The sequence below is a fragment of the Falco rusticolus genome, chromosome 9 (assembly GCF_015220075.1).
Source record: "Falco rusticolus isolate bFalRus1 chromosome 9, bFalRus1.pri, whole genome shotgun sequence".
NCBI lineage: Eukaryota > Metazoa > Chordata > Aves > Falconiformes > Falconidae > Falco > Falco rusticolus.
The window spans coordinates 42,095,616-42,113,029 of record NC_051195.1 but is presented as its reverse complement, the minus strand read 5'-3'; the positions used below and the strand labels follow the sequence as shown (position 1 = coordinate 42,113,029).

The following is a 17,414-nucleotide window of genomic DNA, read 5'->3' as shown; positions in this document are numbered from 1 at the left end:
TCCTTGCTTTCCCTGGAAATTTTCCAGCTTTTATCTGGAAGCCAAATGCCTGAACACAAACCAAAAATGAATCAAAATATTTTTATTGGATTTCAGTTTCTCGAGCGATTGATATGTTGAGGATTGAGCCTTCAGTTTTGAGATGAAAAATTGAAAGTTTTGGTGGAAAGAAGATACTTTTAATCAAAAGAATTGATCAGTTGAAATCTTTTAATTGGCTTCACGGGAGCTAAGTGAAGAAGTCTGGCATATAAAGCTTTTTCTCAAATATTTTGTTAAAAATCACATGCTATCTTTTGACCACAATCAACGTAGTAGTTAACAGCATTATCATTGTTACTTCTCACAAAATGAGTTTCCCTGGAAAATGACCAGCTTTGATTTCCTTTATCACCATCAACATTACTGTGCACTGAGCGGTGCGATGAGACCTTGGCAGGGATCGAGGCTCTGGTACATCAGGCTCTATCCACACAAACAGCAGAAAGATAGTTCCTCTCCCGGAGGATTTAAAGCCCACATATCTGATGAGACACAACAGGTGTCTACAGCAAACAGCCGGCAGCGCACAAGGTAATAAGATGGCTGTGATCAGTGTGAGAAACAGCGGTCACCGCACACCAGCTGCCTGGCTGCTGTCAGCGCCTGGTCAGGTTTCATCTTTAAGGTGAGCTTTAGCGGGGATTTGAAGGAAGGTCAGACTCTGTGAATTTTCATGAGGCAACTAGTTTGCCACTGAAAGGACATCTGAGTGGGAGTTAGCCAAAAGGCTTGGGGAAAGATAGGCTGGATTGGCGTAAAAGTGTATTTTGAGCCAAAACTTTTGAATCTCTCATGTAACGGAAGCATTTAACTGCACAGAGATGCAGCAGACTTAAAAGATGCTTTGCCACCATTTTGCCAGGTTGTGACAGATGAGGGAAAACCTGGAATAATTCTCTCCTTAGCTGCGGTTCTCAGAGGAACCTGCTGGATCCAGGCATCAACTCTTCTTCAATTCCACCAGCAACGAGAAAAAAACTGCTTTTTATGGAAAGATATCATGCTTTATATTAATAGTCAAGGCACAAAAAATCAGGACTTTTCAGTCCAGACTAGTTCATTTTAGCTAGACAAATGCTGAGATTGGAGATGCCTTGGACAGAGAGCAACCAGGAAGTCTGGACTGAATTGCATCAGGCAATAACACCGGGTTTGGTTCACAAGGAGATCCACCATTAGCTTTTGGTCCCTAGATAACATGAAGTAGGCAATGAGCAACTCAGCCTGCTCCTAGACATCAGAGAGGAGAAACCTGTAATCTAGGGCAGTGGAGATCAGCGATTTCCCCACAAAAACTGTCATTTTTCCTCCCTGGGGTGTTTGGACCCCTCCACTGCGAGCAAGAAGAAGAAAGCAGGAAAGTAAAGCCCATGAGATTCGATGCTTTCCCTGAAGGACAAATACTGTGCCTAGGAGTGAAGGGTGCTGAGCTGAAATACTGTTGCTGGAATCCTATTTTGTGTACATGTGTGCAGACCTGGGAAAGCACAGCATCCCCATGGAGCGTGTGCATGAGAAAGCAACTCTTAGATCAAGAGAGGTTAACAGACTTTTGCTGCATTATTAAGTCTTAATTTCTCGTTTATTAAGCTGATGCTATGTTCAAAGTTGTCTTTCCTTCAGGGCTTTCCCTGCAAATTAGCTCTCAGCTCTGTGTGCTCCATGCCAGAGCATGGATGCCCTCAAAATGACCCTTCACCAATCCCATTGTCAGAAATAAACTGGAGCAGAGCTGGTTTTTTATTAGGCTCCAGGGGAAGCAGGCTGCTCTGTAGGTTGAAAAGCATCAGGAGCTGTTCCTCATGTGGCCAGGTGTGAAACTGGTGGGCTGGCCTGATCCATCACCCAGCCTCCTGGGGTCCATGCAACAGCTGGCATTTAAAAGCAGAACAATTTCCTGCGTGTTTGTCACTTGTTTGCAACCTAATAAGACATCAAGCTAAGTCACAAACAACTGTGATCCAAAGCAGAACTCCAGTGAGTTTTCTGAGGAGATGTGGGGTCCTGGGAGAGCAAGGGTGCCAGTACACGTCTGGTTTTATATCCCAGTGGTCTTGTTCAGCCCACAGACTGATTAGAGTGTGTCCTCCTTGCATAATGCATGCCCAGCTTCATCTACATTTTCTCCAGGACTGCCATTGCCAAGATAAATCCTCCTTTTCTCCCCTACCATTACTCACCGTGCACTAGGCTGATGGAGCATTTAGCACTCCTCTCCAACACCAGTTCTCATTACAAGCCTTTGCATATTTAAAATTGTTGTGTTGTAAAATCAGGACAAGAAACAAGCCCCTGTGCATAATTCACAACCTCACCCAGGCAAAATTAAAAATATATTTTACCATCAAAGGTCTTTCTTATTTTGAATTGCCACGAATGTGAGTGGCAAGAAGAAAAAGGCATGTCAATGGAAAGAAAAGTAAACCCACAAAAAGAACTCTTTACTGGATTTTAACTTGGCTGGCTTCAGCTCTGTAAAATACTGTCCTGAAAAACAGTTTCCTCAATAAAAAGGAGTTTATCTTTACACAGACTTCATTAAGGCCTGATGCAGGCAGTCACTTGTATTAATGCATGGAAACCTGCTTTCTCTTACATTTCTTGCTGATGGAGCAAACAGTTTGAGTGCCTGGACTGGAAGAGCAGCATGAGGATATTTGAAGGACATTTGCCACACGAGAGGCCATTTGACTTCAATGGAACTGCGCCAATTTACCTACCACCTCATTTGCCCATGAATCATTTGCACACATCTAATCTCATCTACGTCTCATCCCAGTGTCTTCAGAATGCTTTGGGAACAGACAGATGGCCAGAAATTCTTCAAAGTTTACTACAAACTTCACAATGTGGCAAAGCTGGAGGTCAGGTAGATTGAAGAAGCAACAGCAATAAAATAGATGTTAAAATTAAGACCCCTCCACCACTGCAAAATCTCTTATAAACAGATCTCAAGAGAAAGGCACTTAAATGCACACCCCGAAGGGGTAAAGAATGGTAAAAATAATACAAGAGAGAAAAAAAGAAAAAGATCAGCAGCAAGCATCAGGAGGAGCATATGATTTTCACCCCTCCTGTTTTCAGTACTCAGTGTTTGAAATGTTTATGCAGCACCGACAGCAGCACAGACTCAGGGGTTAATGGCCCTACGGTACCGTCTGGTGTCATCCCCAACGCACTCTGCTGGCACACACAAACCTCTCTGCGGTCCTTGCATATACATTTGGAATTTTACTCAACTCTTGCTTTTTTCAAAAGTCTACTCCACATTACTGCTTTCGCTTATGCATTCAGCACAGGCCTTCCTGGCCGTCTCTTCCCATGCTGCACACGCTCCTTGCCCAACTCCTTGAACTCCCTTTTCCTTGAGCTCTTTAAAATTCCTCTGGTTCCAGCAAGAAAGGATGCTTCCCCCCCTGCATTTGGTTTCATTCTGACAAAAAGAGGGACCAACAGAGTCTGTTGTCAAATTAAGGACAGAGGTGCAGGAATGACAGCCAGGCTCCCCGGCTAAATGAAGCATGTTTATCTTGACGCACACCAGTACACACACGTTGTTGTTGGAGGAGCACAGGTGCACACGTACCACAGATGCCGAACTCACACGCGTTGTGCTGTGAATTCATTTGCAAAGGCTTTCCGTACTCGGGGGATTTTCACGGTGCCTACCGATGAGCCAGGCGCTGGCTGGGGGGCACAGGCAGGCTCCGTGCTGCCAGCCAGCCTCCAGCAGCGTGGCCCAGGTCCGTAGGGGCTCTCCGGTGCCACCTCCCCCAGAAGAAAACAGCCCAGGTCACCACCTACCTCCCAGGGTGGCAGAGATGAGGATGTGGGTGCCGTACTTTTTGATGATGGTATCAATGAACTGCTGCGTGGTAGGTCTCCTGCCCAGGAGGCGGATGCTTCTCTGAAACTCAGGCATCAGGGGCAGTGGGTTGTGGAGCAGGTCCCGCCGCTCGATGGCTGTGTTCCTCACCTTCCAACGGGCAAACTCCCTACATGACAACACAGGAACACAACACGGGTGAGGCTTCGAGTCTGGAGGGGCTGGGGGAACCACTGAGGGCAGGAAAGAAGGGTGGAGAAGGAGATGATCCTGTTGGACACCCCCACATGGATACACACGTGAGGCCACAAGGCTGGACAGAGGGGAATGGAGAGGAGAAAAGTGAGGCATTACTGCACAATAACAATATGCTGCAAGGACCAGGTCTGGGCTGGTGAGGAGGTAGGCTCCAGAGATGTCTGGCAGAAGGCTGCATCCCCCTAGTGAGACACCAGGCTGGTCCTTCCACCCTCGCACCCTTTGGGGTCTTAGAACTCTCCGTAAAACAGCAGATTCTGGTTTCTGTCAGCAAAAGAGCTGGTCAGGCTGTAGATCCAGACCAGTCCAATCATTGCTACATCCCTGTGTCCACTAACCTTCCCAGCATGCTTTTGAAAACAAGACTGAAGGAAACACTTTCTCTGAACACCTTAATCTTTCAGCACCAGGAGTGCAGCAAAAGGTAATTTTGAAAAACAGTATGTTTGATAAACTGTCTAAAAGAATCGATTTAGATATAAGCTGAGGCCTGAATGAAAATGGAGGTTTTGCTTGGTTTTCTTCCCCTTTTTTTAAAAAAGACCTATAAAGTGATTTTCAAATCCCTTCTTTTAAACTGATACCAACTGGGAAAAAGTAAAGTTAATGTTTACAAAAGCAGCTCTTTATTGCAGGTAACCATTTTGAAACAACACTAAGGGAAATGCCTAGAGAAAACCTTGCACACCTGTGATGTAAAAATCAGGCCTCAAACTCATCACCAGCTAAGCATCTAGAAGATGAGAAACCTATTAAAGTCCTTTGAAAAATATTGAGTCCTTCTTAAAAGGGTATTCTTTATAACTATTGTCCTACAACACATCTGCGCTATCTTAAACTATCTTGCGGATAATCAAGTCACAAGCTTCTCTATCACTTTTTGTTCACTTACTCCTGTAACTCAGGTTTAAGACATAAATTTCATTTAGGTAATAGGTGTCGTGGTTGAACCCCAGCCGGCCACTCAGCCCCGCTCACCCGCCGGTGGGACGGGGCAGAGAATCACAGGGGTAAAAGTGAGAAAACTCGTGGGCTGCGCCACGGGCAGGGCAGTAGGTGAAGCAGAAGCTGCAGGGCAGCAAAGCAAAGCCGGGGACCCCCCCGCTCCCCACGGCAGGCAGGGGCGCAGCCACCCCCAGGGCGGCAGGGCTCCAGCACGCCTGGCGGGCACTGGGGAAGGCAAACGCCACCATCCCAGCGCCCCCCCTTCCTTCTGCCCCCCGCTTCCCATGCCGAGCATGGCACCGCATGGCACGGCATAGCCCTCGGGGCAGGGGGGCGGCTGTCCCGGCCGTGTCCCCCCCAGCCCACTTGCTGTGGGGTGGGGGGAGGGGCAGAGAAGCCCCTGGCTCCCAGAGCTCTGCTGGGCAGGACCTAAACCATCCCTGTGTGAGCAGCGCTGCTTCCAGCACAAATCCCAGCCAGCCCCGTGCCGGCTGCTGTGGGAAACACGGACTCCGTCCCAGTGTTACAGAAGAAGTATGATTAACTGCATTCCCTCTGAATAGTCTCGTTTAGCATTAGTGGCTTAGCATGAGCAGCTAAAGTAGATGAAGCCTTAGGCCACAAAAGCTGACATAGTAAACTTTTTTTTAGAAAATTATCGCTGCTAAGAAAGAACTAGCTGAATTTAGCAGATACGAGAGGAATGAAGATGATAAGAACCAAGGAGACAATTGCAAGAGAATGAAGTAGCTTCGGAAGAAGGCCACCCAGCAACAGTGAAAACCAATAAGCCATCAAGAGACCACTGACCAGAATTAAGTAATTGGGCTTGGGGCTGGATTTGGGGATTGCATGATGGGTGGTATGGGTATCATTCAGAGGGGTAGGGGCCCCTCTCTGGAGGCGCCCAGCTTAAGCTGTAATCTAAGAACTAATAAAAGACTAATTGGAAACCTTCACTTGGACTTTGCATTCTGAGTGGGATCCTAGGGTCGGAGCCTGTTAGAATGGCCAGCACGTGTTAATCCATAACACCCAGTCAAAACTAACACAATAGGAATAGCAATACCTAACACTGGTGTGGCTCTTCCTATCAGCATGTGTCAACCAGCACCAGCAATCCCACTTTGCTGGTAGAGAACCTGCCATGCGGGCAGATTTAGGAGATGTAATAAGTCAGTTGCAAAGCCAGGATCACAAACCAGATCGTTTTTCCCCAGGTTGATTCTACACCCAGTCCACTTTGTATGCATTCAGTTATTTTACTTAATGCAATTATGCCTGTATTTATTTTGATTGCACCCCATCACATCACCTCAGGCTGCCTAACGGCAGTTGCATTCATTAAAATAGCAAAATCCCAGCTCTTTACTTCAAAATATCTCCTTACACCTGAACTAATTCCTCCTTTGTAGCTCCTAGACTTTCACAAGCCAAGTAAAAATGCCAGAATGAAACAACCTTCTTACCACATCCTAAGTGTCATTAGTGTCAAACCTTGAAGTCCACAGAAAGATCGGTCTTTCCTAAAGAAACTTCTGTCAAAAGGCAAAAAAATCCCACCACCCACGTAAACCCAAATTAGAAAACCCCCATACACCAGGATCTTGATACCAGGAGTGAAGAAAACCTGCTTCGTTAGCTCCAAAGTTGTCTGCAGACAATGAGTATGTTACCACTGTTTGTGTATTCACTGTGTGGAGGAGAATGTAGAAATTTTGTCTGCTGTGCAAGAAGAGTGTAAAAGTCACATACTTACTAACTCTGGAAGGGGGATATTTGGGAGTCCCACACTTGATTTTAATGATACATAAAACCTTAAAAGTATATTAAAACAAACAACCTTATCTCTGACACTACAGGGAGAGATTGCTTTAGTCATTCCCAACCAGAGTTGCAATTCCAGATTTTGCTACACCAGGAAATACCCTTCATGTGAGGAAGGAATGGTCCCTTCAGAAGTTACGCTGCATGGGAAGATGTAGATCTGGATGCTAAAAGACAGTCAAGGTTTTATAATAAATAGAGATTCCCATTATAAAGAACACAACTAGCAAGCATAGGAAAAATGCCATCTGTGCCTCCTTCCCAAAGAGACGTCACGAGGGACTAGAGTCCTCCAGAGCCAGCATGTTTTCAGAAAGGGCTGGGGGAATGCTTCATTTTCACCAACAATGTACGGAGTTTGCTTTTGCTACTGCCAAGTTATCTATTCCAAAGCAAAGACCATGGAGTCGAAACACACAACTGACCAGGTAGGACCCTGTTGATGTATCAACACCCAAAGCTTAGCAGTGTCTGCACTCAGTCTGTGGAGGTGGGCAGGGCAAACAGTTACAATTGAGACCATGGGCTGGAAAGCAGTGGGCAATGAAGGTGGGAGTTGGTAGGAATAGAGAATGAAAATGTGATAAACAGTATGTCCAAAGGAAAAGTGGGTTAATTTTTTGCATGAGGTCCAACAGCATTTCATGGTACCACTGACAGGAGGCAAAAGTGGGGGTTTAAAAGAACTCATTGCAGTATCTTCAACCTTGCTGCCAAGGGACAATTGCAGTCCCCATGCATGGAGTAGACAAGTCCTTAGTGGAAGCCACATCTAAAACATAGTGAAGGAGCCTTTTGTGCATGCCATCCCTCCCCCCAGGGCTTCCTACTGTTAGGGCACATCATTGAGGTGAATGCTCGGCTCTACTGTACTCTCCAAATGCCTGGATGTGTGGCTTTCATAGTCGATGAGAAAAGCTGAGCAAATATGTTATGATGAATAATTTATGCAACTAAGTTAGATGCTTATCTTCTGCTTATAGAATATCCACGAGCCAGTTGCAATTCCCTCTAATTTATGCATTATTTGAATTTACTTAGTAACATTTTTCAAGTTTGGCATTTGTTTGGGTTTTTTTTAAAAAAAAGGTTTTACATAGTATTTGGCTGTATTCTTTCTTTGTGTGCTGTTGATTGGTTAGGATTGGTCAAGCCAACGTTATGTTATTTTTAAGCTTTCTGATTAATGACCACAAACACATTTTAAATTTGGCTTCCTCAGATCCAGGATATTTTACATTGAAAGCAACTCTCTAATACTAGCAATCTTCCATGCAAGCTATAGAACTCCATGCTGTAAGATGCACCTGAGGCCAAGGTTATGGTACAGTTTTGGAAAATAGACTTAAAAGTAATGGATATAGCTAGTGAAATCATTTAGAACTATTGAGGTGATAAAAAAGGTGATGTTTTCAGGCAACAGTATTGCTGTGGCCTTAGGGAATGATCCAACCTGTAACTCCTGAAGTCTGTGAAGAAACACCTCCAAGAACAGGTTTTCTGCTAGCTGTCAATGCCAGCTCAATTGCATTTTCTGCAGAAGAAGCTGCTGTTGGTCAAAACTGAATTCATGGTACTGGGCTAAGTAAGCATACTCCCATTTGTTTGTCACCACTAAACCTTTCAATCTGTGAATTTTTGGAGGATCTACCAAGGCCTTGGATTCATGGATTATGTGAGCAAAAGGGCACTACAATCTTTCCTTCCAGAAATCTCTCTCAGATGCCGTCTCACTGATTGTTGCTCCACAGAGCCATCAGTGACAGCACAGTCCCAATGCCGCTGCCTGGAAAGCAGAGGGGAGATCTCCACAGGTCTCAGGGCACTTTATAAAAGAGAAATACTGCACTGTTGCCTGCTCATTTTCCAGGTGAAGGAGTTGCAAAGACTTGACCAGGATTACGATGGCACCCCACGATACAGTTAGGATTAGTAGAGTCTTCTGACCCTCTGGGGAAATCCCTAGCAAGGACCTGAACTTCTGCCAGTGGGGAAGCTTTTAAGGGCTTCAGAAAGATGATAAACCTCTTAGCAAGGAGGAGGAAGAGTCTGTATGCAGAGATGGGATAAGGAGAAACTATGACCTAATGTCTGAGTAGTGGGGGGAAAGGCACTTGTTTATGCTCTAACGTCTCGCCAGTGTAGACAGCCCATGCTAATGTGGAACATACCCAGGAAAATGCCTGCCAGGTCAGAGGAGGGGAGTCTGCTCTCTAATGTCTGGTGAAAGCACTGAAGAGCCTAGTCCCTAATGGCTGGAAGGGGTAGGAAGTGCTAATGTCTAAAGGGGGAAGGGAGGTGAGAGGAAACAGAGGGATGAAGGACAGCCTCAGGGAGGCAGATATTCACATTTCAGGCCTTCCCCGCTGTAACAATAAAGGGATAACTTTTATTTGTACATGGCTATATCTGAGAAAATGCATGGCCTGTCAGAGTCTGCATTAACGAGCTCACCATCAAGGCCATGCATGTCAGAGAGAGGGAGCCACTGGGAATGTCTCAGTGCTCATTAGCACTATGACCCCTCCAGGGAAGCAGAAAAAAATTGGGGGAAAAAATACTGAAGCAAGGAAAATTAAAAAGCCTGGATGGGTACGTCACCCAGACCCCGCACCACACCAGCAGAGAGGCTAGGAGAATCCAAGGGCATGAGCATCTCTACCCAGGGAGAGAAGTCTGAAAGAGAGAGGCCATCAGAGCAAATTAAATTCACCATCTTCAAATGGCCAAGGCAACCAAAGGACGTAAGTGAAGAAACCAGTTCAGTAGAGACCTCAGGGGCTGGCACTTGAAACCAAAAAGAAATTAAATGCATTAAGTAATGATCAAGACAGAATCTGTTTGAAAATGGGGAAAAAAGCAGAGTGGGAAGACACTGAACAAAGCCGATAACTGTCATGCTAACTAGAACACCCCAGCACCTCCTGCTGCTGGATGTATTGCCTGCAGGGCGTGCAGGGCAGTTAACACATCCCACTCACGGGGCACACTAAGCAAACAGGACCAGCCTCGCTGCTCCCTGGGAACTGGACAAGGAGAAGGCACCAGCTTCTTTCTCTTCAGTGGTTCTTTACCTTTTTTAGAGATCATAGCTCAGAAGCCATCAGCTGCTCCCAGAAGTGATGAGCAGACAGAGCTTTTCCAGAGGCAACACCACCCTCTTCAGTAACAGTAAGACACAAACATTACTTCATGTCCTCGACCTGGCATTTTTGCATGTTATTGACTCTCCAATGTCTTTAGGATCCCCAGCTAGAGAAAGAAACTCCCAGAGCCTTCTTGCTCTCTTGGATTTTGCTGTATATACAATGACATCCTCCTAGAAACATCTCTGCCCCTTGTTTTCATCCAAGCACCTCACAATCACTGAAACAGGTGGTTTTGGACACCCCTATGTGTGTTGCAGACAGCTGTTATTAGTGGTTAGAATGAGTGTGAACCGAAACAGATAGATTTTAGGCCTCGCTCAGGTAAAAGAAGTTTTGTGTTAGCATAAGGAACTTTGCTCAAAGTCCTCCAGAAGCCTAACCGATACTCCTACATCGGAGCTGTTGGTTTGGGCATTTTGTTTTGCCTTTCCTTTTCTCAGCCTAATTGTCCCACTCATGGGCTGCACAAAGTAGGAGTTATCTCCAGTCCCCAGGGTGATGGCTCTCCCAGGCTGCGGTGAGCCCTTGACTCTGCAAACAATGCCATGGGAGCAGGACACAAGCATGACAACGGCATTATAATGCTTATCTTTTACTGCCAGATGTGGCTTAATATGAGTCTGTATGGGGTGGCTGTGATTATGGTGGGGTCAGTCATGTTTTATTTCTAGTCTGTGCCCTCAAAATGCCAGACAGCCCCAGGCTGAGCAGTGCAATATTCCCTTCGCAGTTTCCTCTGCAGCTTGGCCTCTCTTGATCAAGGCCAGCATGAAGAAGTCAGTCTTCAAGGCTGAGCTTTTCAAAGGACCTACAAGAATTAGTTTCCTGTGAGGGTCTGGCATTCATCCCCCCTAATCTATTTAAGAAAACTCCAAAGATTCAAACTAGTTCCAAATTAGGCAGAGAAGGAAGCTCTGCCATAAAAGAAAGAAAGAAAAAAAAATAAAAACAAAAATGTAATTCCAGAGAAGTATGAAAAAGTAATCACTTAAGCTTGAAAGACTGACAACATTTTGCCTAACATCCAGGCAAGCAGACAGGCTCACCTATGACAGCTGGCAGGTGGATGAAATAAACAATTGACTACTGTTCTATTGATAAACACTGTGCTGTTTGCAGCATTCTTCCTATAAGGGCATTTACCTGGATAGAACCGAATCCAAGGAGATGACCATCAGTGTTTGGACCATTCAACAGAATCACACGGCAGAAATAAAGCAATGCTGTTGGACTACTTACTCCTTTGCTTGTCTCCACAGGAGAATGGAAGAATCTTCTGTTGGTTTTCTACCTTGGCCTATACTTTGACCATGTGCTTGGTGTTGGCTGAGGTGCCTGAAACCTCAACTACTTCCCCTTTCTGGGCAATCATGTTGGATTTTCCTGTTACAAACAGCGGCGTTTTTTTCATCTCTTTGATACTTTTCTTTAAAATAGTAAATTATTCCAGGGTTGAAAACCTGGAGGTATTTTTTTTGTTTGTTTCTTTGGGTTTTTTTTCTGTAGAAGGAGAGGGAGGTAAATAATAGGTCCAGAATGCCATGAAGCTTGCAAGAAGCAAAATGAAAGAAAATTACTTTTAAGTTAGGTGGATTTCATGTGACCTTGAAAGTTCCTTGGTAAACAGACTGTTCCAGCACTGAATTAAAAACCAATCAGACAAACATGACTCCGAGTCTTGTATTCTCTCTTAGGATGGGACTACACTTGGGTCTCTTAGGAGGCAACATGTAATTGCTGGGTGCTGGAAAGATTGATTTCTTAAAAAAAAAAAAAAAAAAAGATGAAGCTGGTATAAATTTATTCTAGAGAGTCAGAGTGATTCAACACAGGTAAGTACAAGTTAGAAGGTAGGTCATTAAATCTGATCATTACTAAGTTTGCTTATTATTAAATTTGTTCATGGCCAGGATGTGGCTATGATTCCTAGCTCTGACTTCAAATCTCAACACAGCTACCATCACGAGCAGACAATCATAGGCAAACACAGCAGAGTAGGTTACTACCCCTTCTGCTGAATGGGGTCATCTCCAAGTTACACGTTTATGCATCCTCAGATAACACATAGTAACTTTTACACTTCTTCAGCACAGAGTAAACACACCAGCTACCTTCATCTGTCATCTACCTGTCTGTTCCCATGTTCCACCCAAGTTATATGTGTGCTGCTACAATTCCTTTTCAACCCACCCATCAGCTTCCGCTGCAAACTGGTTGTGGGACATTTACTTCATTCAACTTTGCCCACAGTGTTCTTTGTGCAGATTTCATTGCAAAAAGCACACACCCTTTCCAACACCAGCCTGTTTAAGCCCTGTCCACCCTGGAGAGTTGCTTGTAAGTAGTTCCCATTACTGTTAACACCATCTCAGCTGTTCTCAGCATTGGGCTAACGGCACTTCTTCTAAGCCACTACGATTTACATAGTGGTTGCTACAAGCTGCTAGAAGCCAGAGTGACATCTCTACAAGAGCTCCCAGCGTTGTTAGCGCTGCTGCAGCTTAACAAACATTATCAACAATAGGAAATGTTCTGTTCTGTTGCTGTTTTCTTCCTAAAAGCTTACCTAAACCAGACATGGTTTATTAAGCTACTGAGGAAGCTGTTCTAATAGGCTGCAGGGTCCTGTGCTTCAAGCACTGGAATGGACAATATTGAGACACCCATTCCTTCACGGTGAATTATGATAAAAATCACAAGAGATGCAGCCAGAACAACTCTCCACTAAAATACCTGAGGTAGCCTAGAGAAACTAATGAATTGGGCATTTTGAGTTCCGCAGTTATGATTGCAATGACACCGATATTATTTTTCATAGCATGGTCTCCTGGATTTGTTTCTATGAGCTTGACCCAGAATTGAGGATCAAGAAGATTCTGGGAAGTCAAGGATCTGTCAAGAAAATGCTTTCAAAGAACAGCACTTTTGAAGCAACAGATGGAAACCTCTCAGTCATTGAAAGACTTTTAGATAGTCTGCAGGAAACCTGGGGTAATTGGTACGATTTTAGGTTCTTTTCTCCACACTTCTTCCAATTTCCTTCTTGTACAACTCTTTTGCTAAAGACACGATCCCTGTGCAGGGAGCTGATGGCATCCACCAGCCAGCTAGCGTTAGCCAGCAGCAGGCTGGCAGGGAAGCCAAGATACAGGATGGTGAGGCAGCTGAGGCTCTATAGGAGCATGGGGCATAGACAGGAAAAGGCCCCAGATTGTTCAGTCTGGTGCTGTAGCAACTGGTACAGGGGAAAAAAAACAAAAAACAACAAAAAAATAAACAAGAAAAAAGAAAAACAAGAGGTTTTTTTCACATTGAACTGTTTCTTTGGACTCTAGTAGGTCAGAGGGTTACTTGATGAAGTCCCTCCTCCTACGGCTAAGTAGTACGTGGAAGTATTTAAATCTTTTGCTTTTGAAAACAAGTTTGAGATGGAAGACAGGCAGACAGATTTTAATTTATAGAGCAGATCATCTCTCAGGGGAGGACTGGCCCACCCTAAGTTACAGTGAATGTTCTTCACCCCGCAGAGCCCCCCAGCAAGCTGGGCTCGCCCTGCCCCAAAATTCCCCATCTAGATTCACTGCCTGCCTCTGTCAGTATGAGCACTACAGCATGAATCAGAGACTGCAGCAGGGCCATAGTCTGGAACAAGTCATTTCATTAAATTGCACTTGCTTCATTTCCTGAAGATACAGATGTGTGGATTACAGGCTTTTTTTTCTTCCCCCCCCCCTCTTTTTTTTTTTTTTTAGCTGTAGCAAGCTGATAACCTCAGCCTGTGACACCACAGCCCCAAGCTTCGCTCTTTACTTACCATGATTCACAGTTAATTCAGATGAAAAAAAAATGTGAGAAATCTGAACCTGAACCTTAATTTCTCATGTTACAGGCCAGGGTACCCAGCTACTGCACTACTGGCAACGTAAGCACAGCATTTGTCAACACTGGGGAAGCAGGTATCAGAAATTTAGCCTTGATTGCCCTTTTCCTCAAACAGCACAAAAAATTCTCCAACACAGCATGCGACCATGTTTCAAAAGTTGAACTGTTGTTAGAAAATGGAGCCATCACCCCACTTTGGTCAGTTGTGCTACTCACTTGGCAAAGGCTCAAATCGCCGTGTCAGGAGAAAAAAAAACAAACAAAAAACCATAAAGGTGATGTTTAAATACAAAACTCCTCCTGCCTCCTCTACCGAGCCATGCCCTCAAGGCACCTGGGCACAGCTACCACCTTGTAGGCTCAGCAAGAGCAGGGAAGCTGCCCCCTCTCACCCGCCCCCTCGTCCCTGAGTCACTCTCAGCTGATCACTAGCGATCACATAAGGCACATGCTGGTGGGCAGCTTGGATTCCTAAGGACAGCCAGTTGGCAAAGCCACCTGCTTACAACAGGGATCTTTTCCTGCAGGCCAGTTGAGGGGCTTTTGTCCAGGTTAAGTGAAGGGTGTCCATAACCTTCCCTGCCAGGGAATAGCCTTCAAATGGAAGGGCAGGCTGCAGGCTGAGAATACGCAGGGAAATCAGGACTTGCAGAGATTTAACAGGACAGATGGGCCAGTCACTGCCTGCTCCTGAAGGTGTACCTAGACCCAGCACACAGTCACCAACCTCAGAATAACCCAGGAGGTGTGATGAGGACTAGCATCCTTCATCACCCCATGCCCTTGCAAGGAAACTTGCAGAAAGCATTCATGAGTATATGGTGGATGTATGAGTGCAAGAGAACAAAAACTGTTTTGACATCGTAAAACAAAACCACACTGCCCTCCCATGCTGATCCTTTCTACTTTATTCCTATAGTGTTGTGACATTATTTCCTCCGAGTGGGTTTAGGAGAAAACTGGTTCCTCAGGACACTCATTTTTGTGCCTTCACCGCAGGAGCTGTGGCTCAACATCCCTTTGGTTTCTAAGCTGGTCGTTAGGTTCAGACCACACACCAAGGGCTGCTGTTTTAACAGTGACACCCAGCAAGCAGGGATATACACAGTGGCCATATGCAGAAACCATCCCCTCTCATATGGGATTCAGATGGTAACGGGGCCTGAAATTACTCGCAAAGGGCAGAAGGTAAGAGGTGAAGGGCTAAAAAAAATTAGGTTGCAGAGTATAGCTGCTGCAAAATTCAAGCCATCCATAATCACAGACATTTGTTCTTTGTTCAAGATATTAAAAAAAAAAAAAAATCCTGTCCCCAAAAGCCTGTGACATTTCAGAATTACAGTAAAATTGAAGAAATTTTCTCTAGGAAAAAGGTGACCCATTTCCTCAGACTACATCCCTCTTTAGCAAAAAGACTGAACATAAGCTGTGAGAAAGCCTTGAACATTCCCTGGTTGCTCCAAAACCTCATTTCAACAAAAATCAGTTTTGATGTATTTAATTTTCATTCCTAGTCATGCCATTTCAAACTCAGACATGTTTTGATGGAGGAAATAAAAAGACTACAATAAAATAAAAATTCACAAACTCTTGAAGAAAGGCAATCTTTATCCATGCTGCAAAGTGGCCTGCAATAAAAAGATAACCATGCTTCTTGTGCGCTATTTCATAAAGGAAAAGCTTTATTTTTGTCCTGTCCTATCCAGGGGACAGGGACTAGTGAATGCAAATACTTTTGTTTTCTGGGATCTGTTGGTGAAGCTTTGAGGTACTTGGTTATTCAGACACATGCTTAGCAATTTCCCAATTGTGAGTCATCTTTCCCTTAGACATTATTTGTGACTTTGATATATGGATCTCAAAGCACTTTTAAACAAACGTGTCACTGTAGACAGAGAAGCTAAGGCAGCAGGAGATGAACAACCTTTCCAAGGAAGAAACCCAACATACAGCACAGCCATGAACAAAATTGACCCAGATCTACAGGCAGACCAAAGTATTTCAACGGCAAGGACTAAAGTAGATGGTAGGGTCATGGCCAAGCTTGCTGCCCATTTTGTTGTGCCAAGAAACCCTCCCACCAGGGCTCCGTTCAGCAGGGTGCTCTGCTTCCCACATCACACTCAATAAGGCTAGGGGTGGCAGTGGTGATGTGCAAAGCACCCCCACAAGAGCCACAGAGAGCAGAAGTGCGTGTCTTAAAAATAACCGCTGCACATAGATTCCCAAATCCTAACCCCTTGGAGAGGACACAAGGGCCACAGGTAAACAGTGGAAAAACATGGAGTGGAGTGAGCTGGAGTCACGACACAGGGAAGGTGTTGGACATGACCTACAGCAAAGGTGAGATGGATCAAATGCACATCCCTGGCATTTATCTTCTACAAGGTAACAGGATCCCAAGGCCGTGAAATTGATCTAATAAAATGCAAACCACTTCCTTCAGGAAGGGGATGTTGACTGCCGACTCTGCTGTGTTCAAATCAGCCAAGAAGAACATGCCAGATGGCCTGGGAGAGAAGGTTGAAGACCTCCAGCAACGCTAGTCTGTACCCCTTCAGGTTGTCTGAATTCCTGTGATTTTATGAACATACATACCACAGCCAGCAGACTATTTTAGTGTAAAAAGGACCACCAGAGCACTTCCTTAGCTGACTGAGCCTCAAACACACCTAAAATAGCTGAGAGGGGTTGTTATACCCATGCTGTGGGTTTAAAACCTGCAGCACAGCAGAGGTGGTTCAGGGAAAGGGCAGTACACGCAAACTGCAAGCTGCCCTGCAACACACGCGGAGCCACATCAGCACCTGTCTGTACAAATCATTTAATTTAACTACAAAGCAAAATCCACTCACACACCAAGGTCCAGATGTGAAATCCAGGTGTTGGAGAATAACAGCAAAACCTCCTCTACTTTAGTGCAGGCAGCATCCAGCCCCACACAGAAAGGCAGCCTCAAAGCCCAGCAGGTCTCCAGGCTGTAAGCACAGCTACTCTCCCGCATCAAAATTTAGGGTTTTGGGCAGAGCTGAGCCCTGTCACTGAGCACAGGGCACGAACCTCTTTCCTGTAGGGCAGCATAAGGCCCGCTGCAACGATTTATAGCCTCACCATTCAAGGTCTACTTAGGGTGAAAGAGAGGTCAGCTGTGTGGGGAGAGCTGGCTTTTCTGGATTTTTTTAAATTATTATTATTTTTGTTTGTTTTCCTCAGGAGAGTAGAGTTTGGGGTTTTGGTTTTTTTTTGAGGGGGATGTTTGGGGTTGGGGTTTTTTTAAGTTTAGTAGGGAGAGAAATAGAGGGTGAAGGGGATTATTCTTTAGTAAGGCTTGTATGTCTCAGCTTTTCATTTTGGCTTGGCAGGTATTTGCTTTGCACGTTTATCACGGCTGGGGAATCCTTCGCTGAGTTTGGGCAGGAGCTTCTGTGGGCTTGGTTCTTCCCCTCTCGCCCGTACTGCTTTCTTTCATGGTGGACATTTTTGTT

General features: G+C 45.0%; 1 protein-coding gene across 1 annotated transcript in view; it reads right to left on the bottom strand.

The window, feature by feature from the left end:
• Window positions 1-17,414, bottom strand: part of BRINP1 (BMP/retinoic acid inducible neural specific 1) — an 87,904-nt gene that overhangs the window by 22,792 nt on the left and 47,698 nt on the right. Inside the window, exon 3 of the mRNA XM_037401252.1 lies at window positions 3,847-4,037. Coding sequence (XP_037257149.1) covers window positions 3,847-4,037 — 191 coding nt within the window. The remainder of the gene's footprint in view (window positions 1-3,846; window positions 4,038-17,414) is intronic.